Source organism: Squalius cephalus, assembly GCF_949319135.1.
Source record: "Squalius cephalus genome assembly, chromosome: 18".
Lineage (NCBI taxonomy): Eukaryota > Metazoa > Chordata > Actinopteri > Cypriniformes > Leuciscidae > Squalius > Squalius cephalus.
In genome coordinates, this window is record NC_137139.1 from 12,670,583 (window position 1) to 12,696,552 (window position 25,970).

At 37.9% G+C, this 25,970-nt stretch overlaps 2 protein-coding genes across 2 annotated transcripts; one reads left to right on the forward strand and one right to left on the reverse strand.

Annotated features, from left to right (window-relative positions):
• The first annotated feature begins 482 nt into the window (after positions 1-482).
• Positions 483-9,303, forward strand: LOC307145908 (NUAK family SNF1-like kinase 1). The gene is made up of 7 exons (XM_079849547.1): positions 483-822; positions 3,350-3,470; positions 3,612-3,763; positions 5,965-6,030; positions 6,943-7,062; positions 8,012-8,144; positions 8,220-9,303. The coding sequence occupies exons 1-7, from the start codon at positions 628-630 to the stop codon at positions 8,831-8,833; spliced, it is 1,401 nt and encodes a 466-aa protein (XP_079705673.1). The 5' UTR covers positions 483-627; the 3' UTR covers positions 8,834-9,303.
• A 3,651-nt stretch (positions 9,304-12,954) lies between these two features.
• edem2 (ER degradation enhancer, mannosidase alpha-like 2) lies at positions 12,955-25,855 on the reverse strand. The gene is made up of 11 exons (XM_079849799.1): positions 25,601-25,855; positions 25,176-25,286; positions 22,754-22,793; positions 22,558-22,663; positions 21,636-21,761; positions 20,264-20,475; positions 17,642-17,783; positions 17,179-17,303; positions 16,904-17,048; positions 14,432-14,553; positions 12,955-14,345 (listed from the first exon to the last, which is right to left on the reverse strand). The coding sequence occupies exons 1-11, from the start codon at positions 25,705-25,707 to the stop codon at positions 13,890-13,892; spliced, it is 1,692 nt and encodes a 563-aa protein (XP_079705925.1). The 5' UTR covers positions 25,708-25,855; the 3' UTR covers positions 12,955-13,889.
• Between the last annotated feature and the right edge of the window lie 115 nt (positions 25,856-25,970).

Consider the following 25,970-nt stretch of genomic DNA (forward strand, 5'->3'; position numbering starts at 1 on the left):
ATAGCCTGTGTCAGATTTACATTATATTGAGTACAATATCTCTAAGAAATTTGTATCTGTATCTAGCATCCTTATGCTAGACCTTTTCTCACAACTAACACTTTTCTGAGACATTTTTGCTACTTTTCTGTGCAATGTTTTGATGGAATTTTGTCTTCAAAATAAATACAATTTGTTTGATATTTTATAATCCAATGCAAAAACATTAATCTTCGGTGTGGCTTAAGTGTCCAATTCCTTTTTTTTTTGGCTACAGTACAGAACAATTCTTAAGCGAGAATAAAAATAATTTTCTCTCTGAACAGCAAACCATGGATGTAAAAGCCATTGAGTTGCAGTCACACTGTAAGGTAGGATTGAGGTCAGCAGTCCCACATCCATCAGAGTCTGGCTGGCACTGATGCGCGTCACCGCTGGTGATTGACAGCAGGACTCCACCCCTCCCACTCCGAGTCTCACCATCCCACCGCATAAATATTAGCAGAAGATGTTTGAGACGTTCAACATAACACAACATGCTAGTGTCTTTCCTATTATTTTATCACCGTAAATGTCAGAAAAACTATTTTTAAGTCCGTTCAAACCAAGCCTCACTGCAGGTGAGCGGAGCCTCCGCGCGCGGTTGCCATGGAGCGGCAGCGGGTCACTGACGCGGCCCCCACACACACACCGGAGGAGCGAGCGGAGCGCCAGACCTCATGCGGAGTGAAGAAACACCATCACACACACAGACTCAAGCGCCGGTATGAAGTGCTGGAGACGCTGGGCACGGGCACGTACGGCAAAGTCAAGCGCGCGGTGGCGAGACAGTGTGGAAAAACGGTGAGCTAATTCTTTTTAGAATATTTTAAATTTGCAGTGCATAAAAAAATGGAAATATCAGGGATTTTAAAAAATTTGTTTCCCATAACTGTAAAAATCATGGACATGAAATCTTGAGGAATTATAGAAATATTCATATAATTTAATGCAATGATTATACCAACCAGAGGAACACCATGGAGTATAAGGAGGTTTAGGGATTTTGATTGTGCTTTGTTAAACCTTGAAAACCAAAAATGATGACTTTCATTATTATGATGTAGGGTAAAATAGTTGCTTTAACAAATTCAGTTTTTTAAGAAAGAAGTTGGGCTTGGTTCACGATTTTTCATACTTTATTTGATGAGATTGAAATCCAGCCATACAAAAACGGTAAATTGTTTTGCTTTTGTTAAGCATCTGATCTGGTTTTGTGAATTTGTAAATAAGTTCACTGTTACAAGAAGGTCTTTATTTGAGAAAATGTCAATATGACGTGTTAAAACAAGTGTCTCAGGTGTCTCAATAAAGAGAGAAGAGACTTCATCATTTATTTTCATCCACAGTATTGATTGTTTTTCATTTAAAAGTGAATCATTATAATAATAGCGATTTTAATCATATCAATAATGATGCTCAGTGATATCAGTTCTGGTTTTAGAGTTGATGAAGGCATACTTGAGCCTGTTGCTGAGATAATATATAGGCTAAAGTATAAATTATGCCTTTCTATACAATTATAATAATGATTTGACAAAAAAGTATTATGCAGTGAAAATGAAGAGTTATGGAAATGTATTGACAAAAGTTCTGACAAAAACACTAAAGTATTACATTTTAAATTTAACTGAAGTAAATTCACAAGTATGCATAAATAAATAAAATCAATAAATTATTTAACTTGAAACGCTTTCAGTATTCCCCAAAAATATTTTTTTTCTTATTATAGTTCCTAATAATGGCTACATTTTATTGATTTATTTAATAAAAAATGTATAATGACTTAATTTTTGACGTCAGTTCTGACAGCCTTGTCTGTCATTCAACACAACTTTACTTAGCAATTAATTACTCTTGGGGTCTTACTTTTGGGGCCATCCAATAGGTGCTTTGTGTGTGTGTGTGTGTGTGTGTGTGTGTGTGTGTGTACTGTAGTTAGACCTCATGTTAGCACACTTAATTAAATACTTATCACTCAGTATGTCATTTAACAAAAACAAAGGAGATATTTCCCCTAGCCTGCTGTCTGCACTCATTCACAGCCTGAAAACATATGAGAGCGTTAATGGAAAAAACTGTCCAATCAGATTAGAGCAGCAGCTGAGCCTCTCTGTCACTCATCTGGACTCAGAGGTGAAGTATTCCGGAATCCAGGAGCCTTCGCATAGCTGGGATTCCTGCAGACAAACACTAACAGCATTCAGAGGGAGCCGGGTGCTTGTGTGCATGTGTGACAGGGGAGCGAGGCGTCTCTCCACATCTCCAGATTGGGGTCAGAGGTGCTTGGCAGATTCCCAGATGCCAGTGCCGTAATACAGACAGCAGGTTTCGGCCACCTCCGTTAGAGTTTTTTCAGTGATAAAATTTTGATATTCCACGCTAGAGACCCGCTCAGAGCGGGTCGTGTAGGACCGATTGCTTTTGGTGCCGTGACCCGGATGGGAGTGAGGTTTAGGGGGTTGAGTGTAACAGATGTAGGCCAGTAAGAGCTGTGTATGTAAACCTCACTCCCCTGGCCTTAAGAGGCGCGCTAAGAAGAAATGTATTCAAGTTGATATTAATTGCGATATTCCACGCTGGAGACATAGCCAAACAACGACGTAACTCGCTGCTTAACTACCATAGTACGATGCATCATTGAAGAAATCAACTAGCTAGTCACGACTGTTTCCCGACACCATATTTTCGCTAATTTGTCGTTCAACCACGTTGGTTAATGACCTCACGCAGGTATTGGAGTAATAACTTCTTTTAATTAATCTGTGCTAGATGCTAGATGTTTTGCTTTAAATTACAGACATGACATGTATTCAAAATAAAAGATATAGATTGTACTGAATGTCAGCTTGCTTATTTTGCTCAAGATAAGGATTTATTAAGTCCACGTCATGCAAGAAACTGCTTCTAACCACACAACTTTGTGATGCTGTTTGCGAATGTTCGTTAGAACGATGGTTTCAGGAAACACAGAGTCGTTAAACTATGCTGATAACGACAGAACTTGCGACCATAGTTGGCTTTCGATGCTTTTGGGAAATGCTCCCCAGAACGGGTCGAGTAGGACTGTTATATTTGGTGCCGTGACCCGGATGGGAGTGAGGTTTAGGGGGGTGAGTGTAACGGACGTAAGCCAGTAAGAGCTGTGTATGTAAACCTTACTCCCCTGGTCTCAAGAGGAGCGCTAAGAAGAAATGTATTCAAGTCAATATTAATTGCATTTTCCATAACTTAATAAATGAGCATCACATCATTGACCCATATTCTTACAGACATTCGTGTTTTGTTAAATGATGTGTTTGATTACAATGTGTCTGTTTGTGTGCTTCAGGTGGCTATTAAATCCATTAGAAAGGAGAGATTAAGGGATGATCTGGATAGGGCTCACATCCAGAGAGAAATTGAAATCACCGCCTCTCTTGCGCACCCAAATATCATCCGTCTATACGAGGGTAAAACACACAACAGTCTCACACTACGAATTTGTTTGTCACAAATCCTAATGCAAAATGCTGTTTCATAGAAATTAAGATACTTTCTCTTTCCATTAACCCAACAAATGATTCATGAAATGTGTGTGGATATGTTTTCAGTGTTTGAGAGCAGGGAGAGGATTGTGATGGTGATGGAGTATGCGAGTGGAGGAGAGCTTTATGAGTACATTCAGGAGAAACAGAGACTGTCAGAGGACGAGGCCAGACACTTCTTCGGACAGATCACCTCTGCTGTGCACTACTGCCATAAAGTAAACACATTTCTGTTCTTAAATTCTACATATGAGCAGTTTTCTTAAATAGGCATTTCAATCATGACGATTCTCGGAAAAGATTTAAACAGCATTTTATTGATATGAATGGAATATAGATAGGCTTTGTCTTGGCGGACTAGATCTGCTGCTGGATTGAGTGAAGGCTAATGCTAAAACATGCTCACAAATACAGGCACTAGGATATGAGCCGCTGCAAGGAAAGTAGGGAGAACCCCCTAGCAGATTTAGACAGGTGGTGCTGGGGACCGAGGAGGGCGAGGGAAATTCCCATGCAGCACTGCACAGAGTTGAGTCAGTTCGGGACAGAAATAAACAGGTTACGTAGACTGAACAAAAAGACGATTGGCCATGCAGTTGGCTTTAGGAGAACCAATCAGCTGCTCAGAAGAGTTAACTATCTATTTCACCTACAAATGCTACTAAATGTATCAAATGTGCATGGTCAACACTTTACTAGCCGAATGTACCTGAATGTAACATATTTTAATAAACAACATTCAAATTATAAATGGAAGTTCAGTTCAGTTAAGTTGACAAATTTGTTATTAGTAACTTTTATTTCTCCTCAATACACCCTAAACAAAACAAAGTCCTGATTATTACTGTATTCATCACCTAGATAACAGTGCTGTCAGTGAGAAATGTTTGGTAATCTTAGTAATATTATGAAACTAAATAACACTCAAAATACTGCAAACAGACTTCGCCTCAGCAGTTTAAAAAAATTTGTAATGTATACAAATTACATATTTATATCTATAGTATACACTCACCTAAAGGATTATTAGGAACACTTGTTCAATTTCTCATTAATGCAATTTTCTAATCAACCAATCACATGGCAGTTGCTTCAATGCATTTAGGGGTGTGGTCCTGGTCAAGACAATCTCCTGAACTTCAAACTGAATGTCAGAATGGGAAAGAAAGGTGATTTAAGCAATTTTGAGCGTGGCATGGTTGTTGGTGCCAGACGGGCCGGTCTGAGTATTTCACAATCTGCTCAGTTACTGGGATTTTCACGCACAACCATTTCTAGGGTTTACAAAGAATGGTGTGAAAAAGGGAAAAACATCCAGTATGCGGCAGTCCTGTGGGCGAAAATGCCTTGTTGATGCTAGAGGTCAGAGGAGAATGGGCCGACTGATTCAAGCTGATAGAAGAGCAACTTTGACTGAAATAACCACTCGTTACAACCGAGGTATGCAGCAAAGCATTTGTGAAGCCACAACACGCACAACCTGGAGGCGGATGGGCTACAACAGCAGAAGACCCCACCGGGTACCACTCATCTCCACTACAAATAGGAAAAAGAGGCTACAATTTGCACGAGCTCACCAAAATTGGACAGTTGAAGACTGGAAAAATGTTGCCTGGTCTGATGAGTCTCGATTTCTGTTGAGACATTCAGATGGTAGAGTCAGAATTTGGCGTAAACAGAATGAGAACATGGATCCATCATGCCTTGTTACCACTGTGCAGGCTGGTGGTGGTGGTGTAATGGTGTGGGGGATGTTTTCTTGGCACACTTTATGCCCCTTAGTGCCAATTGGGCATCGTTTAAATGCCACGGCCTACCTGAGCATTGTTTCTGACCATGTCCATCCCTTTATGACCACCATGTACCCATCCTCTGATGGCTACTTCCAGCAGGATAATGCACCATGTCACAAAGCTCGAATCATTTCAAATTGGTTTCTTGAACATGACAATGAGTTCACTGTACTAAAATGGCCCCCACAGTCACCAGATCTCAACCCAATAGAGCATCTTTGGGATGTGGTGGAACGGGAGCTTCGTGCCCTGGATGTGCATCCCACAAATCTCCATCAACTGCAAGATGCTATCCTATCAATATGGGCCAACATTTCTAAAGAATGCTTTCAGCACCTTGTTGAATCAATGCCACGTAGAATTAAGGCAGTTCTGAAGGCGAAAGGGGGTCAAACACAGTATTAGTATGGTGTTCCTAATAATCCTTTAGGTGAGTGTATTTTGTATTTATAATTAGTAAGAATTTCTATCTCAACGCAGTCTGTACATTAAAATCAGCCTTGAAATCAAAGATTTTTCAATATTAGGACTACACTGTAAACACATTACATTTAACAAAAAAAATTTGAATATGATTTTTAACATTTATTTTAAAGAAATTTAAGAAATCTCTTGTTATCCCTCAGAATGGTGTGGTTCATCGTGACCTCAAACTCGAGAATGTGCTTCTGGACAAGGACTTAAATGTGAAGGTAAACAATTCAAGCTCAAACTGATTAATGAAGAACTGACATTATGTTTCATGCATTTTCATTTTTTATTCATGTTACCATCACATTACAGAAACTGGTGGATCCTTTGAGAAAAGCAATTCAAACTTAATGCACTTAGAATTTTTAAAATCATAAGTACGGTGGACAAAATAACAGAAACACTATATAAAATAAAGACCCTATAGGATCAGGTAGAATTATGCGTAATCATCATCATTTTCTTCCTGGAATCTGTCAAACATGCCTTGAACTCTGGTTCTTTCGCCTATTTTTGATGGGATGATGAAGTATTAATCGACTTGAACCTCAAACATCCCCATGACGGTTTAAGGGTGTGCAGATCTGGTGGCCATGGAATGCATTTAACTTCATCCTGGTGTTTATGAAATCACGCTTTAATTACTTTAGCACTGTTTACTGGAGCATCCTGGAATATGGGAACATTATAAGGGAACAATGTTTGCATTATTTTGCACAATAGAACAGCTTCATTCCTTGGTCATTACAAACCGTACAGAGCAGTCATTGGATCAGATGACTCTTGCAAAATGCTTAAACCTCACCATGATTCATAGTTGGTAACAGACAGGTTTGAAGGTATCCTTTGTCTCCACATGTTAACTGGATGTGGGAAATATGATGAAAGATGACTTGTATTCATTATTTGTTATATAGAGTCTGCCATGAACAGTTTTTGATGTAATATTATTCATCTCTGCAGCTGCATTTATAATTTTAATTCTACTTCAAAATCAACCACCTTTCATATGGACGTCTGCTATTTGTATCCACCCTGTGTGATTCTGAAATAGATTATATTAAATAAGTTGATGTGAGTCACCCATTTTAATACAGAGTTGATTTATCTCTAATTGCTCTGTTTGTTTGTAGCTGGCTGACTTTGGCTTGTCGAACCGCTTCACGAGAGGCCGACGTCTGGACACTTTCTGCGGGAGTCCTCTGTATGCTTCACCAGAGATTGTCAACGGACTTCCATACCACGGCCCTGAGGTGTCGATCGGTCTCCACAGTTTGCTCACCCTTGTGAAAAGACATGTACTAGCATACTTATAAAAAGAGTACTTATTACGCAAATAATATACTTTAAGAGAATACTGTTAATTGCAGTGAAATTAAAATGTATTACAGAAATTTATATTAAACGCAATTATTTAAAATTAAGAATGCTTTTTTTGACCTACTTAAGTACATATTTATATGTAATTTCATAATTACTTCTGTTGTCTATAAAATATGGTTTAAAGTGTTCTGACAAGCATTTATGGTAAATTTATTTTAATGTAATTTCTATTGAAATGTATTATGCTATGTATTTAAATATATTTGTAATTGCAGATTTGTAATGACAAAGTTCCATTTTAATATATTTACTTTAAATGTAATATCAAATAACACACTACAATTAAATTATAATCAAGTACTTTACACGTGCTTTAGTTTGTTAGTCGACACATCAAAATAAGTAAAACACAACAAAAGATTATTAAAACATAATGACTTAAAATATACTTTAAATTAGTGCACTTTTTAAAAATGAAAATTCTGTCATCATTTACTCACCCTCATGTCGCTCCAAACCCGTAAGACTTTCGTTCATCTTCAGAAGACAAATGAAGTCGATATTTTAGATAAGAAAGTATGAGAGATATGAGAGATTTCTGTCCCTCCATTGACAGCCTATGCAACTACCATTTCAAGCCCCAGAAAGGTAGTAAAGACATCATGAAAGTAATCCATAACTCCAGTGGTTTAACCTCAATTTTATGAAGTGTTGAAGTGAAGTTTGTTTGCTTAAAAAAACATAATTTACCACGTTATTTAGAAAATAATAATCTCCAACGTGCTTCTCATTCACAAGGGCATTTAATACTTGAAATCCCACTGTTTGTACAGCAAACACGTCATATACGATTCAGCATGTGCTCTTCTTCCGTCCCAGGTGGACTGTTGGTCTCTTGGTGTGCTGCTGTATGCTCTGGTTTACGGCTCCATGCCTTTTGATGGCACAAGTTACAGCATCCTTAAAGAGCAGATCTGCCAGGGACGATACAAGACCCCTGATGTCCCATCGGGTGAGATTCACTTCCATATGTCTTCTCTCCATCATGAGTGAGAATTTACCGTGACTCTTTCCATTCTTCTTACAGAGGCCTGTTCATTGATCGGATGGATGCTCACAGTGAAAGTCGAGGACAGAGCCACTGTGGAGGACATAACCAACCATTGGTGGCTAAACCGAAACTGTCCCAGCTTTCCAGATGCTTCATTCTCAGGAGTTACAGAGAGTAAACCATGTGCTTCTACCCTACCGAGAAGGAAACATAAGGAAAGAACATTCAGCAGCTCTTTTCTGGTGTCACCTCTTGAAGCTTCTTCCCACAACCAGCACATGACACTGCCAAAGAAGGGCATCCTGAAGAAGCTCTACCATCAAGTTGAATACACATCTCTCTCTGAGCACTCGGACGGGTCTGGGACTGCTGGGAACAGTAAGGCAGACACTAGCCAAGATGTGGAAAGAAATGGGACAGATACTGGGAGAAATAGGAAGGGTATTCTTAAGTGTAACGGAAAGTTTTCCGGTGTTTCTCCAATCACATCGGCTCCTACATGGTCACACAGTTTCAGCAAAACCAGCCGAGAGTGTGATGGAGGTGGACGGCAGGAAATGCAGTTTGAGATCAAGATCTCCCTGTGGAAAACACACGAGTCTACAGGACTACAGTTTCCCCAGAATAGCTATTTTGATCATTCACACTGACTATAAATGTATGAATTCAACTACGGAATATAGGTCAAGGTTTACAATAAGGTTCAATAAAAGAATAGTTCATTTCAAAATGAAAACTCTTTCATCATTTACTCTCCCTCAAGTTGTTTCAAACCTGTATGAGTTTCTTTCTCCTGTTAAACACAAAAGAAGATATTTTGAAGAATGTCAGTAACCAAACAGTTGATGGACCCCATTGACTTCCATAGTAGGAAAAAATACTATGCAATAAAATACTAAACAAAACTATAAAAAATCTTCTTCTGTGTTCAGCAGAAGAAAGAAATTCACAAATGTTTGAAACAACTTGAGGGAGAGTAGATGATGACATTATTTTCATTTTGAAGTGAACTATCCCTTTAAGTATCATGAACAGTCTAATTATTAATCTGAGTTAATGCTAAATGTATAAATATTAATCTGAGTTAATGTTCATTAATAAACATACGTTTGCTAATTGTAATTAATCTTTGTTACTAACATTTATGTAAGGGATAATAGCGAGGCGACGCGAAGCGGAGGGGTCTTGAATCAGCCTGAACCCAGATAGCAAATAGTAATTGAAACGATGTTAAATCAACATCCCGCTGTCAACGATAAAATAATTGAATCAACGTCGAACTCTGATGTTGATTCTTCATCATGTTGCACCCTCTATTATCATTGAAACAACGTTTAAATCATACCTAGAGATCAACAGAATTTCAATGGTATTTCGATTACAATGGATATTGAAACAATGTTGAAATCCCAGCATATCAACAAAACTTCAATGGTGTTTTAGTATACCACAGGTTTAATCTGAAGGTCTGTAAATTTTAATATAATATTAAAAACATTATTATTAGGCTATAATCCTGCTTTATCGACAGCCAGGATGGGCTAGCAAAATATAGAAAATATAAACTATACCTTTAGGCTATAGACTACCACAAATGACACCCCACGCATTCTTTAAAAATTAAACAATCATTTTTATTGTATTATTTCATTTTTTTTTTTTTTTTATCTTCGTCCTGCTGCGTCTGTCTTCCAGCTCCTCCCGCTCGGTCTGGGGCGTAGCGCAGCCACTTCTGTACAGCTTGAGCGAAGTCATAGGTGTTTGTAAGACGTTGAGTCAAGGCATCTAGAATACAAGTAAAAGTATGTGAGTGCATGTGGTGTGCAGAATCAGAAACAGATATTTTAAGATTCTCAGATGAGGCTTAATATACTAAAGACTTACTTGAAAAACGATGTGGATTAATGATCTGGAAAAAAAAAGGACAAAAAGTGTCAGTAAACAGCAATTTAATTCAGAATCATCCACTGCCCTGATTATTTCGCCACAAAGCAGATGATAACATGTTCTTTTAAACTGGGCTTGCAAAGTTTTTTCTAAAGACTGAACAATTTTTATTCATGAATAATGGACTCCGTTCACTATATTTAAGTAAGATGTCTATATCACATCACGTAATTTTCTGTCACATGTGCTAATGTCTGAATGGAACATATATCCGTGACTGGTCGAGTGGCAGCTCCACCTGCCACGCAAAGATTTTACCCCCTCTCTTGCCATCTCATAGTTAGGTAAATAATTTTATATTTCTGGGTAGAAACGCATTTTTGTTGAGGCTGTATAAGCCGGACTACATTCAAAGCACTTTTCAAAACTACCCAATATGTTCATGGATGTATTCGAATTAAAGGGAGGCAAAAAGGATTAGCTTGCAGTGTGACATATTTCAATTTATGAGGCCAAGTGACTCTAAAAAAAAATCATGTTTATTATTTTATTAAATCAGAACTAATTGTTAACTCAACAAATTAAATATAAATAACTGGATACTTATAACTAATTAAATAGTAAATGTATTGATTAGAGTTACCATAGACAAAAGATTTTTCTAGTTGACTAAATCTAAATTGCACATTAATTTCTGCTTAAATACTGGGTGCATGGAGGAATAGCCTATGCATAAATCTCACCCCAAAAACAGGCTAATAATAAGGCTATGTCTTTAAAATTAACGAGGCATTTTAATTGTTTCTAAATGAAGTATGTGGGGCTAAGTCCCCCCTTGACGCCAGGCCTGGTTGTCAGGCGCTGTATAACAGTGCGCGTGTGGCGCGCGCGCTTCCCCGCGCTCAGAAAAGGTGCAGAAGATCATCAAAAATCGTGATATCGCATAAGCACTATATAAAACGACTGTTATCATTTCTGAAAACAAACACAATGGAGTTACAAAACTGTATCGCACGCATATCGCAGCACTGCTCGAGGATTATTTTGGATTTAGGCTATTACGACGAGATGGTCTAATCGGCATTTCCAGTTAAAGATAGGCCTACAACTCGAGACAGTTCTGCATTGAATAAAGTAAAGGTAAACCATGTCATTTGTGTAATTCTGGCCCGCCGCGGTCACTGCTGTGGGTAGCGCTAGATAGAGCACTATGCTAGCGTTGGTTCCGCCGGTGTTCTCCGGCGGTCAGAAGAAATAGCGGTGCTGTGTTAATAGATTTCACGACACTATAGCAATGGGTACAGACATGTATTTTGAGCTAGCTGTCACAAAAATAGACTGGACCAATGAGGTTTTGCTAACTTTATAACCTAGAAGAGAACCACAAAGTACTTTTGGCAGATTTGGACACATTGGTAAAACAAAAATCTATTTCAGTGACTGCAGCACTGCGTCGGTTACTACATTAACCATCATTTTAACGATCAACCTAACAGTATTTGATTTGGTACAATTCATTCATATCGAACATTAAGCAAGCTTACCTGTACGCTTGTGCCAAGGTCCAGAAATGAGCTGTGTCCGGTGCAGTTGGTGTCGATCTCCCAGTCAACCAAAAATCGATGGATTTTCAAACATATTTCCCGGTCAACTATATATCGATGCATTTTCAATCATATTTCCCGGTCAACTATATGCCGATGACTCTTCAACAACAGCGTTGTTTCCCGGTCAACTATAAATCAATGACTTTTCAACAGATTCAGTGATCGCCCGGTAAACCAAATATCAATGCTTAATCAATCATAAAGATAACTATAGATCAATGTTGTTCCAATATTGTTGCCATCAACATTAATAACATCAGATTTTCATCGATATGGTAATGGTGATTCAACATTTATTTTGCATTGAAATTTCAACATCAACCATAATGATGATTCGGATGGAAAAACAATGTTTATTCAATGTTGGCTTGCTGTCTGGGAAGGTTGTTATTCACTATAACAACCGCCTCGCTATACATTATCCCGCTTATTACATGGCTACCTACAGAATAAATAAATAATTTGACATAAAATATTGATTTAAAACAGAGTTTATTGATTTAAAAATGATTATATTGCTTCCGCTAAAGAAAATAGTCCGTTCCGCGTCCATAGCAACGCTCTGTTTTTCATGGCAACGGTGTGTTATACTTCGCAGCGGTCTGTATGTTATCAAGAATTATTACATGGCTTGGTTGAATTCTAATGTAGAATGCGGTCTGTTATTTCTTGATAACAGACCGCTGCGAAGTAGACCGTTGCCATGAAAAACAGCGCGTTGCTATGGACGCGGAACGGACTATTTTCTTTGGCGGAAGCAATACATTCGTTTTTAAATCAATAAACTCCTTTTTAAATCAATAATTCGTGTCAAATTATTGATTTATTTTGTAGGTAGCCATGTAATAAGTGGGATAATGTATAGAGAGGCGGTCGTTATAGCGAATAACAACCCCTTCAGGCTGATTCAAGACCCCTCCGCTTCGCGTCGGGGTCCTGTTCAGCCTGTCGGGGTTGTTATTCGCTATAACGACCGCCTCTCTATACATTATCCCTTACATAACAGACCGCATTCTACATTGGAATTCAACCAAGCCATGTAATAACTATTGTTAATGAATTAAACCTTACTGTAAAGTCTTGCCATATACAGTATATCAACATTCAAAGGTTTGGGGTAAAGTTTGTTATTTTTTTTAACAAAATGAATATGTTTATTCAGAAAGGAGGAATTAAATTGATCAAAACTAACAGTAAAAAACATTTACAATGTTAAAAGATTTCTATTTAAAATGAATGCTGTTCTTTTGAACTTTTAGCAGAATAACTCAGGAATACCTGAGGCATTACAGCTGCTAAGATAATGTGTAACTTACTGTGTAATTGCTAATAACCCAGGTCAATGTTTATCTGCCTCAAGGAAGTTAAAGCAGCCATGAATCCACTAATCCCAGCCCAAAAGAACAGAGGGCTTTGTCCAGAGCTGCAGTCGTGCCATTCTCAGTTTGTGCTGGCATACAAAACTGGCAAGAGTTTGAGGGCATGTTCATTATAAACTTTATGCTCTCTGGCTCTAGTTGGCTTTCTCACGTGAAGAGAAAACACGCTTTTTAGACTCGACGCCAGACTGATTAGCATGACACAGTAGCATTAGTATTAAAATCTCAGCAGCAGGGTTTAGTCTTATGTGGCCTATTAAAGGAATAGTTCACTTACAAATGAAATTTCTGTCATCATTTACTCACTCTCAAGTTGTTTCAAACCTGTATGAATTTCTTTTGTTTTTGTTGAACTCAATAGAAGATATTTTGAAGAATGTCAGTAACCAGACAGTTTTTGGACCCCATTGACTTCCATAGTATTTTTTATTTTTTTCCTACTATGGAAGTCAATGGGGTCCAAAACCTGTTTGGTTACTGACATTCTTCAAAATATATTCCTTTGTGTTCAGCAGAAGAAAGAAATTCATACAGGTTTGAAACAACTTGAGAGTGAGTAAATGATGACAGAATTTTCATTTGTAAATGAACTATTCCTTTAAGTGGATAATTTTTCTCCTTTATTCATCATATTGTATGACTGAAGGTTTATTTTTTTGAGGATTTGATTTCAAGAACTGTACTGGACACCAACACTTTTTGTTATCTAAAACTTTTTAATAAAAAGGGTGGGAAAAAAATCCACACATTTTTAGAAAACATTTAATCTCTCCAAAGTTAAATTACAAAGATAATCTACATCTTTACAGATTGTTAGCAGTGAGAACGTCTGTTCAAGAGTTGTCCGAGAAGACTTGACCCATGACGGCCAGTTTGGCGCTGAACGGCTGCACGGGGCAGGAGAGCGCAGGAGGTTTCCGTTTCTCTCCCGGCTTCAGTGCGATGCTCTCCGGGGCGCTCCGGTCCCCTGACGTCTCCCCTGATTGGTCCGTGGGAGGCCTGAGTGGTTTTGAGAAGCTGAGGAGTATGTCCTGTAGTTCCCTGCGCTCGTCCTGGTATCGGCTGCAGCAGTGGAGCGCGGCGGGGTCGAGCGGGTGAGCCTCCGTGTTAAATATGTACCCCCCCGCGCTGAGAACGCAGTCCCCGTGCAGGCCGCCGAGCTCAAACTCAGTGCCCGTGTTATGAAGGAAGTTTTCAGGATCGAAGAGGAGGTAGAGGTATTTAATGGTCTCGGCCAGGAAGAAGGACTCCATGCGGTTGTCCAACTTGTGGTCCCTTACGTCCTTCACCTTTGGCGGAAATAAAAAAAAGACGAGTACGTTTAGAGACTGCTGGATTCAGACTCAATGTTTGAGACTCATTTCGAGACACTCACAGTGGCGAAACCACAGTTCACCCGGCTGATTTTGTCGATCGACTCGATTGCGTCCCGGCCAAGCTGCATGAATGTCGGGTCGCCGGTGGCCTTGTACAGATACATGGCGCTCTCGATCAACTCTGCACAACACAATTAGTTACTTCAATGTAAATTAATCAATACAGATTTTACAGCAAAATGTGAATGCAAAACTTGCTGCCAACATGCCTGTTATCTGCAAAGCCATTGATTGCTAAAGTGTTCTCAGCGGATTGTAAAACACTAGGCCATCATTCACTAAAAGATTGAGGATCATACACTACTAGATTTTCAAGTTGTTACAAATATGAACACAACAAACTCACGCAGAAACATGCGGCTAGTTGAGTTGGCGCATGACAAATGAAAACAACGCGTGTTCTTAAATCAGCTCAAAATATCAAACATGTTTGATCGTGACGACTGGATGGAATCAATAGTCAGAAGTTTAAAAAAATAATAATAATTAGCAGTTTGTGGCCATCACAAACTGAGAGATTTTCTGTGAAATCTGTCAACTCAAATCTGAAGACCGGATTTGACTTCCGACAACTAGTGCCCATCCAGACTGTAAATCAGGCAATCAGTTATAGTGTATTCCGGCTCTAAAGTAATCTTAACCCTTATAAAGCATTAAAAAAAGACCCACATTCCAGGGCTGTTGTGAAAATCTCTGAAATTTCATATTATACTGTATACTGTATGAACTTTACTGTGATGCAAGAAAGAATATTTTTATCAATACAGATAAATTTTACTTGAATATATTGTTATATGAGAATTCCCAGTATTTGTTTATTCCTTGAACTTATAACTCGGCACAAGATCAAAGCAACATACACTACTGTTCAAAAGTTTGGGGTCACTAAGAGTTTTTATTCAGCAAGGATGCATAAAATTGATCAATAGTGACAGTAAACACATTTATAATTTTACAAAAATGTATGTTCTTTCTGTTAACTTTTGTTCTTCATAGGATCCTAAAAAAATTTGTTAGGGTTTCCACAAAAATATTCAGCAGCACAACTGTTTTCAACACTGATAATAATCAGAAATGTTTCTTGATTAACAAATCATCATATTAGAATGATTTCTGAAGGATCATGTGACACTGAAAACTGGAGTAATGATGCTGGAAATTCAGCTTTGATCACAGGAATAAATTACATTTTAAAATATATTACAATAGAAAACAGATATTTTGAATTGTAATAATATTTTATAACATTACTGTTTTTACTGTATTTTTGATCAAATAAATGCAGTCTTAGTGAGAGACTTCTTCCAAGAACATTAAAAATCGAACCAACCCTAAACATTCAAACGGTAGTGTAAATATTACTTTAGAATGTTTTCTAACGAAATACATTTATTTTACTTCATTAAACTAACCTTTATGATGAAAAAGATGATCAAATGTTCATGCAAATTGGTGTCAGCAGAGTGAAATATCGGCTTCTTTAAAATGTAGACTATTTGGTTTTTGAACTTTTGCTCTGCGCACCTTCCAGGCTGTAGTTCATTATGATATTCTTTATTTATATCACTTACATTTGGTGTATAGTGCGTCTAAGCATGCATTTTCATGTTTATCAACATTTGTCTCAAAAATACTTTTGTAAAATAAAATTCAGAGATGGAAAAAAAGGCATCAAATCACTTCTAAAGCCACAGTTGATATTGACCCATAATGCAAAAAGGACTATATATATATATATATATATATATATATATATATATATATATATCTCATCATTGAGACCCCACGAGGTGAGATCTTGCATGGAGCCCCAGTCCGAGGGAGATTGACAGTCATGTTTAGCTTCTTCCATTTTCTAATGATTGCTCCAACAGTGGACCTTTTTCACCAAGCTGCTTGGCAATTTCCCCGTAGCCCTTTCCAGCCTTGTGGAGGTGTACAATTTTGTCTCTAGTGTCTTTGGACAGCTCTTTGGTCTTGGCCATGTTAGTAGTTGGATTCTTACTGATTGTATGGGGTGGACAGGTGTCTTTATGCAGCTAACGACCTCAAACAGGTGCATCTAATTTAGGATAATAAATGGAGTGGAGGTGGACATTTTAAAGGCAGACTAACAGGTCTTTGAGGGTCAGAATTCTAGCTGATAGACAGGTGTTTAAATACTTATTTGCAGCTGTATCATACAAATAAATAGTTAAAAAATCATATATTGTGATTTCTGGATTTTTTTTTTTAGATTATGTCTCTCACAGTGGACATGCACCTACGATGACAATTTCAGACCCCTCCATGATTTCCAAGTGGGAGAACTTGCAAAATAGCAGGGTGTTCAAATACTTATTTTCCTCACTGTATATATATATATATTTTTTATGTTTTTAAGAAAAGCTCAGGAATGTGATATAATGGTTTAAAAGACAACTAATCTATGGTTTGAGGACTTTTCGTGCATGTATTGCTCTGATAGATACCTGGCCGCAGAGGGTAGCCCTCGCGTTTGTCCACTGTGTAGCCTTGAGGAATGCTGTAGAACTCTGGGAGGCCGCCGAACTGACGCCAAACACTGTAGTAGTTATGAAAGGTCTTTGTGGCACTGGAAATATCACCTATCAAACTCTGAGATTAAATAAACACACGTGCATTACTAGGAGTCACAGGAATCTGCTCTCAGAATATATAAAATGGTGTTTTCCCATTGTCTTGTGACATACTGGACTAGTGAATGGAGAAAGATCTGCTCTCTCACCTGCAGTCCAGGCCAGAACGCCTCCAGAGACTGAAACACTGGCATTGATACGGTTCCTTTATGCATCTGCACCCACAGATACCAATCATCAAACTTAGTGTAGTTCTTTATGGACTTATCAAATTCTGCAACACACATTTGAAAGTTGATAATGCTTTCACGCAAGCAAGATAAGGAAAGATATACAGCAATTAGTGGAAATGAGTTGGTGTTATGATGATTATCTAATGCTATCTAAATAAATAGCAATTTAATTGCACATACACAAACAAATTTGGTGCAGGATTTACTTTGAAACCATTTTCACTTGGAAATTGCAAGTAAACTTCACGAATAATTACAAAGGAACGGCAAGTGACACATTGAATTAAACATGACATTTTGAAGTAGAAAGCCTGAAATAGTAAAACTATTGTACAATGCTCGTGTAATACAGCCGCTTTATTAATTATTTAATGTTTACCTTGAAACATTGCCAGCATCTCCTCATCTTGCAGCAGGATGGCCCCCTTTACGAGATACTCGAAGTACGAGTCCACTCCCGCCCCGATCCCTGCGTCCTGAGCCACCCACTTAGAAGTTACGACATCTATATGATTGCCCACCTGTAAAGATGAGATGGTTATGTGATACAGTTAAGAAGAACAGTGAATGCTGGAGTCACAGCACATATTTCAAAAATCCATATTTTTCCAGACTTCTCTATCAATTTTACAGACCATATTTAACAACTGATAAATGATTTTAAAAGCCAACATTCTGACCATGTATGCTATTAATGCTAATTAATTGCTGGAATATTGTGGTTACTGTAGCTCATACTCATCAAATAACACCAAACCCGGACGAGTTCAATCACTCATTCATTCAATTTAAATTCCACTATGTAGGAAAGCTGTGGTCATATAAAAAAAATGTTTGCACGTGTGTGAGCTCAGCAAAAAACATTGCTACTCATATCACATGCAAAAGAGGGTTTACATTGCGGCCCTAAAGCCCCACTTAATTCTCAGGGTCAGAGAGAGGATGGAAACTGATCACAAACTGATTTAAATTAGCATTTTTGGTGCAAATCAATTGCAAACATTATAAACTAAATGATTCAAAATGAAATCAAATGATATAATTAAAAATAATAAAACATGTATGACCCTTTTAAACCATGTCGAGCTATGCAAAATGCTAAACTGTTCATTTAAATCAGATTTGGATCTCTGAAAGCTTTATGGTTCTATTGAATACTTAATCCCAATAAAGAAAACAGGGATTGGGGAAATAATCTGTTTTCTGTGAACTCAAATTCTGTTGTATACAACCAATTATCCTTGAATCACAAGGAGAAACAACAACATAAACATAGATTTTGCCTTTTTAATCAGCCAGCCACCCAGTAGTTGCTGTTAAAGCGATTAACATTCTGGTAAGAAAGCAGGGGCTAAAACATAAATATTAATGTTATTAGAGGCATTTGGTCAAAGCTTTTCAGAAGAGACATTTCTGGGTGGTTTACTTGAGTGCGGTCAGTAGGGCTACAGGGTCATTCATGACGCATTACACTCATGTGTTGTAGTATGAAGTAAAATGTACTGTTAATATTGTATGTGGAGTTAAAGGGATAGTTCACCCCAAAATTAGAATTCTCTCTTCATTTACTCCCCCTCATACGATCCCCAATTCATGACTTTCTTCCTTCAGATAAATACAAACAATGACTTATAGAGTTCATTCGCCCCAATGGAAAGCATATTTACACCGTCTGAATCGTTCCCTATCCCCTATATAGTGAACTATGTGCCATTCACCATGTAGAACATAGTAAATGTGTGAATAAATGACAGATTTCATCGTCTTATAATGTAGGGGGCGGGGCTTCAGATTCTAGAGAGCATTTGATTGGAAGCTGAAGTGCAGAGTCATCAAAATCATTGACCCATATTGGAGGAAGTGAGACTGTCAGCTTTGAATGCTTATATCTTCTAAATATGAATTTTGTCATTGTTTTGGAGCACACTAGCTTATAGATAACTGTAAAGCCTGGTTTATAATCGACGCGTCCGCACCACAGTCTATGGTCCGCACGAGCGCGAAGGTGCGCGCGGCAAAAATGACGTCATTGCGGAGGGGGCGGTCGTGCGCGTTTGGTTCGCAAGACCCAATTTCGCCTGCCGGTGTGCGGGACATTTTTTGTAACAACGCGCGCGGCGCCGCATCCGAAGATGAACGACTTCGAGCCGAATCTGGCCGAGCTCGAACTTCTCACCACACCGGCACCCAGTTTGCACGTCTAAATGAGTTGATTACATTTAAAAAATGAGCATACAATAGCATAAAAAGTATTTTTAATGAACATAAAGGTCCATGTTTAATAAAAATGTTCACGAAACTTAATGAAATGTTTAGTGAAATTAGAAAATATGTAAGAGATCGTTAATTTAGTTATGTTGTATACACATTCTCATATCCATATATTTTGTTTTATTGTCACGAGTAATAATCTCAGGGTTTACTGGGTTTTACACTATTCTTTTTATGGTATTGGTGGTGGTGTACTAAAATAAACATTGTCACGTGTGTATAGCTTTCTTCTTCTCACTGCTGATTCCTGATGGTTTAGAGGACAATTACTCGAGTTGCCCCCTGTCGTTTCAAAGAAGAGTACAACGGCGAGCGCGTCAAGTATAAACGCCTCGTCCGTTTGGGGAGCTCCGCAGTCAGCGGAGACTCGCGCTGCGGAGCCAGGCGAAAGTATAACCAAGGCTTAAGACTAACATATTCACATTCATTTTGATTTCAAGGGGACTTTAAATAGCCAAGTAAACACACAGTTTACATATGCTTACTCCATGAACATGGAAAACAGCGATACGACTAACACACAGAAAGCTAATGTTAACAGAAAGCCTTCGTCTGCGACGTTGTGTTATTTTCTTAGCACAGGTGGCTAGTTCCGATAACCGAGTTCCTGTAACCACCGGGTGTGAAAGCTCTAAGACTAGATCATTTTCATGTCTGGGTGAACTATCCCTGTAGAACATCATGGCTGACTGTACTACAAACAGCTTGATCCCAGATAAAAAGATTTTACCAGGCCAATTTCTGAGCGTTTTCTCCATAAGGCCCTGAGAGCTTTGCGAGCCACGTTCTCAAACACAGGGTCTCCAGTCAGTCGGCTGAGGGTGGAGAACTCCAGGATGAAGGTGCCCACTCCAGCAGTGCAGGTGACGGGGGTCTCAGCGGGGTCCACCCCCCGCAGCAGGTTCACCGTGCCATACGGCATCCCTGTGGGCGTCTGGAAAGCTGAGAAGGGACAGAATGGAGAAAAACTAACAGCATTATTCAATTATCATGATCAAATATTATCATGATGCTAAAATATGTTAAAATGCCAGATTAGGATTAGTGCATTACATTGAAGGAGTTTTGGATAAATCCATGCATGCCTTTTGGGCAAAGGTTGCTCACACATCCTTACACAATTATGAAAGATGCAATTTTATGTCCCAATACTGGGATACTAGCTTAGCTAATGCTTAAAACTACATGTTTTTCCAAATTAATAGGAGTATGCAAATTCAGTCTTGATTTGAGTGAAAACTATTAGCACGGTAAACTAGTGATGAATGTATGTATGATGTAGGATTTTCAAATTATTACTTTTTGATTTAATGGCAGGAAATATAATATATATACTAAAAAACTAAAATGAACAAAATGATAAATGGAGAGTTAAGACAATCATCACATAAAAAACACACTATGCACTCATTAATCTGTGTTATTTTTATATTAATCATATACTGTTATAGTATTTATTAATATTTTGAGTGACCATTTATTTTGTATTTTTAGTTTTCATTTTTAATTTGAGTTTGAAGAAAATTTTTTATTTTCTTTTTCAATAATTTAGAACTTATTTTATTTGATATTTGCGGGGGGGGGGGGGGGGGGGGTTATCATTAAAGTCCCCATGAAATCAAATTTGACAATTCTTATTTGTTTTATGAAATATTGCAGTAATTATTATAAATCATTTATCCGTGCACATCATTATTTTTTACTTTAAATATGTGTCCTTGCAATCTTTTATCAAAATAACTTCCCCTCCCTCTTGAAGCGACATCTCTTCTCTGATGATGTGTTTAGTGGCGTGAGGGCGGGGCAACCTGTCACTCACATGATCCACCAATAGCAAACCACAACCATCCAATCAATTCCCCATGGACAAAATCAAGTCCCGCCCTACATTTCTTCTTGGTCTAGAAGATGTTTCACTCAGATATACGTCACAATAGTGAAGAAAACCCTATTGCAACTTCCTTTCCATGCCATCTTTAACAAAATGTATGGCTCATTTTCTGTGGTTCAATGACGAATGCAACAAACGATTCATGCTAAATATAATTTCAGATAGTGATGTAATTTGAATATGGTTTTGAAGTATCCACGAGCTCCCTCACCAGGCAGCAGTTTGCGTGCGGCGTCCTCTGCCATGCGCAGAAGGGGTCCAGAGCAGGGCCAACCCTCCTCCACCTCCATCCCAGCACGCTTGGAGAGCAGATGGGCCGAGAGAAGCCCACCAACCACTGCAGAGAAACACATCAAGTCACCAGATTATAAACAGATGCACTGGTGAAACTCACTGAACGCCAATGATAACAGCCCTGCATTACAGGATAAATAAAGATAAATGAGTTTGCCAAAAACATGTCCGGGTCATATGTCCCCCCAAAATCAAAAGAAAAATATCAGATCTGTTTTGCATGACGAAAGTAGTTTTCATGGCTATATATATATATATTAGGGGTGTAACGATACATGTATTCGTATTGAACCGTTCGGTACGAGGCTTTCGGTTCGGTTTTCGGTATGCATTTTCACCATGGATTTACTGTAGTAACACTGACTGCAACCATGGAAGTTTGGCAGGAATAGTAGGCATAATGCCTTCAAGTAACATTACGTCGGTTTTATTTTGACATTATGAATACAATTGCTGCCCTCAAATGTCAATCTGAACTAAAATAAACCTTTGTTTATAACTACTACAATATTACATTTAATTTTTTCCAAGGAGCTGTTTTGTTTTATATGCTCCTAAGAAGAGTCATTTATAACTCCAGAATTGCTCAAAGTAAAAAAAAATATCATATTTTATGATGTTAGTTTTAATAAAAAAAGAATAAAAAAAAATTAAATCAAGGAAATTTCTCTGGCATTTCTTTCTTTTTGCTGTATCAAAAACGTATAGAAGCGTACCGAACCGAACTATGACACAAGTGTATCGTATCAAACCGAACCGTGAATTTTCTGAACCGTTACACCCCTAATATATATATATATATATATATATATATATATATACATAAATATATGCCTTACCTCGTATATTCGTCTCAAACACAGATGCATTTACATCCGTGTCAAAATCAACCGTGTCCTGGAGCAGAGTGGCCACGCGCTGGAACTCAGTGTGGTTTCCCAATACCTGTGATCAAGAAGGAAAAACACTCTCTGCATCTGAACTACAGAAAACCACTGTATGACACCGAAGAATCTTGTTGAATGTAATTCATACCAGCAATGTGTCCAGAGCATCAATGAGTGTGAGGGAAAAACTTGAAGGAAAAAGGGACAAATAGAGAGGTCATAATGCTAGAATATGATTTCTGAATCTTCTGAATTATGTGTTCCACTATTAAAGATAATATATTACAGACAAAACTCAATTCCAATTCCAATTCAAAACCTGCAGCAACTTTTTTGTGTATTTTGTGCCAAAAATTCATTGAATGTAAGTGAGAATTTTACTCTGACCAAGTTCAATTGAAAGAACCCCATTGCTGTCCATTTTAATCTAGTGAATCATTATTTTTTAATTTTTTTAACGTCATGTCAGCAGCAAGGCTTTCTTCACGCAGAGAACACAGTGAATGACAAAAATCTTACAATTAACAAAAAAAACACATTAGGCCTAAATATTTAAGATTAATACAAGACAAATGTCCTAATTTTGAAGTACATCATTTAAACTGATCTCTGAGTAAAATGTCTTTTTGGATTAAAACTGTGCAGTCCAGTAAAATACGTTTAACATTGGAGTTTGACAAAGAAGGCATGTCGATAGTTCTTCACCTTTCAAGAAATAACCATGTGCAAATCTTTTATGACCTAAATGTCCCCAAGTTAAAAACTTGATCATGCCTAGATTTAAAATGACTAAAAACCTTCTCATTATTCTAGGTCTTAGTTAATTTAACTTAGTGTCACAGCTTTCATCCCATTGGGTCTGTCACTTGATGGTAATAGAAGAATTTGACAAGCTGAAAGCCTCCTTCGCGGTGATGTCTGCTCTCTTGTTATCGAATAAACGAATATATATATGATGGTCGTGTGTGTGTTAATATTTATAAATACTGTTTCCAAAAAGAATTAATTTTGACAGAAAAAATGTCTGATTGTCTTTTGGTGATTTCTATATACCGGTAAGCTAAATTTGGCAGATCTGTTAGTTTATTTATTTTACGGATGCACCAATATTACAATTTTGGACGATACCGACAGCCGATAATTCTTTACATTTTAAAGCCGATAACCGATATATTGGCCGATAAATCTAAATCCAAATTTTTATATAATTTTAACCTGATTACAAAAACAAAAGTCTCACCATTAAAAGCAATGTCCCAAGCACACAATTATAATGTTCTCATTATAATTTTATAAAGCCAATATGACAGACTTGCCCTGCACATGTTGCACTGAACCATATTTTTCTTTTTTAAAGGGATAGTTCACTCTGAAATTAAATTTTGGTATGTTTTAGCTTACCTCAAGGGCATCCAAGATGTAGGTGTCTTTTTTTCCGCAGTAGTTTCAATTTTGATATTTTTAGGTCAAACCGTTCTTGTCTGTCAGTCATTTAATGCAGGTCTGTGGTCACTGTCTCAAAGAGCATGCACAGAGTCCAAATTAAACAATTCCCCATCGTAAGTACACATTGATGGCCTAAGACACGAAACGAGCGGTTTGTGTGAGAAAACGAACAGTATTTATATCGGTTTTACCTCTTATACACAGCCACGTCCAAGTGATCTGAGGGCGCGCGTGCATCCTGGTGTGTGACGTGTACGCAGACTGGTGCATAGATATATATATATACACTAGATGTCGCCTTGTCTACGGCATTCATTAAAAACTGCGTGGCCGAGGCGACATCTAGTGTATGTGCACCAGTCTTCACCAGATCACTTGGACGTGGCTGTGTTATAAGAGGTAAAAACGATATAAATACTGTTCGTTTTCTCACACAAACCGCTCGTTTCGTGTCTTAGGCCATCAATGTGTACTTACGATGGGGAATTGTTTTAATTTGGACTCTGTGCATGCTCTTTGAGACAGTGACCATAGACCTGCATAATGCATTATATGACTGACAGACAAGAACGGTTTGACCTAAAAATATCAAAATTGAAACTACTGCAGAAAAAAAAGACACCTACATCTTGGATGCCCTTGAGGTAAGCTAAAACATACCAAAATTTTATTTCAAAGTGAACTATCCCTTTAAGAGATTCAAAAGCATCATGCTGAACAGTGTGCATCTGAAGTGTCTCAGCTGAAGGAAACAATCCATTATTTATCGGCTTTAATATATCGGCCAATTTTTCTTATTGGGCCGATAACGATAACATTAATGAACATATATCGGCCGATACCGATATGGTGGCTGATATATCGTGCATCCCTAATCTATTAATTTTAGTTTTGGGGGAGAATATAATGTGTTTTCATTGGTTAACTGCTGTCTTGTTTGCTGGCCACATCTATTCAGATGCATGTATACATTTTAACATTTGTGACTAACTGCCGAAGAGCGAAATTGTAGAAATGTAGTTTGCCTCTCATTAATGCAGTTCGAGAGTGTTGTGGCAGTGTGTGCTGTCCTTTTGTTTTCCTTGTTATTGAAGAACAGAAATGTTTCTGCTGTAAACTCATACCTTCCCCAAGTGTCCTGTCCATCACATGTCAGGGGTCTCAACTCATCATAAGGATATGCGTTTTCTAAGTAGCTGTTGTAAGCATGATAAAACATCGACTTTATTCTGTCCCTGTTAAGACAAATAAAACAGACAACAAATATCAAACCACTTTAACCAGGAATGATTGTCAATATTCCTCAAAGCAGTGTAAGGCATTATGACAGGTGCCTAGTTTCAGCTGACTCCTGTATTTACACATGAGCATAATGGCAAAGCCGATTGACTGACAGCAAATACCCCTTCCTGACCATGAAGGACAGAGATTCATACTTGTTAAAGCAGTTGTAACTACTTATTTACTCTATACGGCACCCCGATCATCTGGCCCTCTTATTACACATCAATAATTAAAGATGAATTAGCGTATCATAAATGAATCTCACCTGTAATGAGACATTTCCTGCTCAGTAAAATCTCTGCCTTTAACATGACTGATGATGGGAGACAGGTATGTGGCGCAAAAAACGGCGGAGAAAAGGAAAGTAAGCATCAAGTAACGAGATGTGAGCAGACATAAACAATACTATAATTTCAAGCGACATGGATATGCACAAATACTACAAACAGTGACAATAGGAAGTGCACGTAGTGCGCATGCGCATGGGAGAATGCTGACGTGCAGGTAACACGCGCTGTTTTAAAATAAAAGCCCCGCGACTGCTACAGAGAACATATAAAAGTCATTGTTTCTAAAAAAAAAAAACGATTGTGAATAAATAATAATAATAATAAAAATGCATTTCACAGTTTGAG

Bases quoted from the DNA above. Each gene is read 5' to 3' on its own strand.
- LOC307145908 (XM_079849547.1), top strand. From the start codon at position 628: ATGGAGCGGCAGCGGGTCACTGACGCGGCCCCCACACACACACCGGAG. The intron at 3,471-3,611 runs GTAAAACACACA...ATATGTTTTCAG, and splicing joins TATCATCCGTCTATACGAGG to TGTTTGAGAGCAGGGAGAGG. The intron at 3,764-5,964 runs GTAAACACATTT...GTTATCCCTCAG, and splicing joins CTGTGCACTACTGCCATAAA to AATGGTGTGGTTCATCGTGA.
- edem2 (XM_079849799.1), bottom strand. From the start codon at position 25,707: ATGCTTACTTTCCTTTTCTCCGCCGTTTTTTGCGCCACATACCTGTCT. The intron at 25,287-25,600 runs GTGAGATTCATT...TTGTCTTAACAG, and splicing joins CAGGAAATGTCTCATTACAG to GGACAGAATAAAGTCGATGT. The intron at 14,554-16,903 runs GTATCTATCAGA...TGTGTTGTGCAG, and splicing joins GGGCTACCCTCTGCGGCCAG to AGTTGATCGAGAGCGCCATG.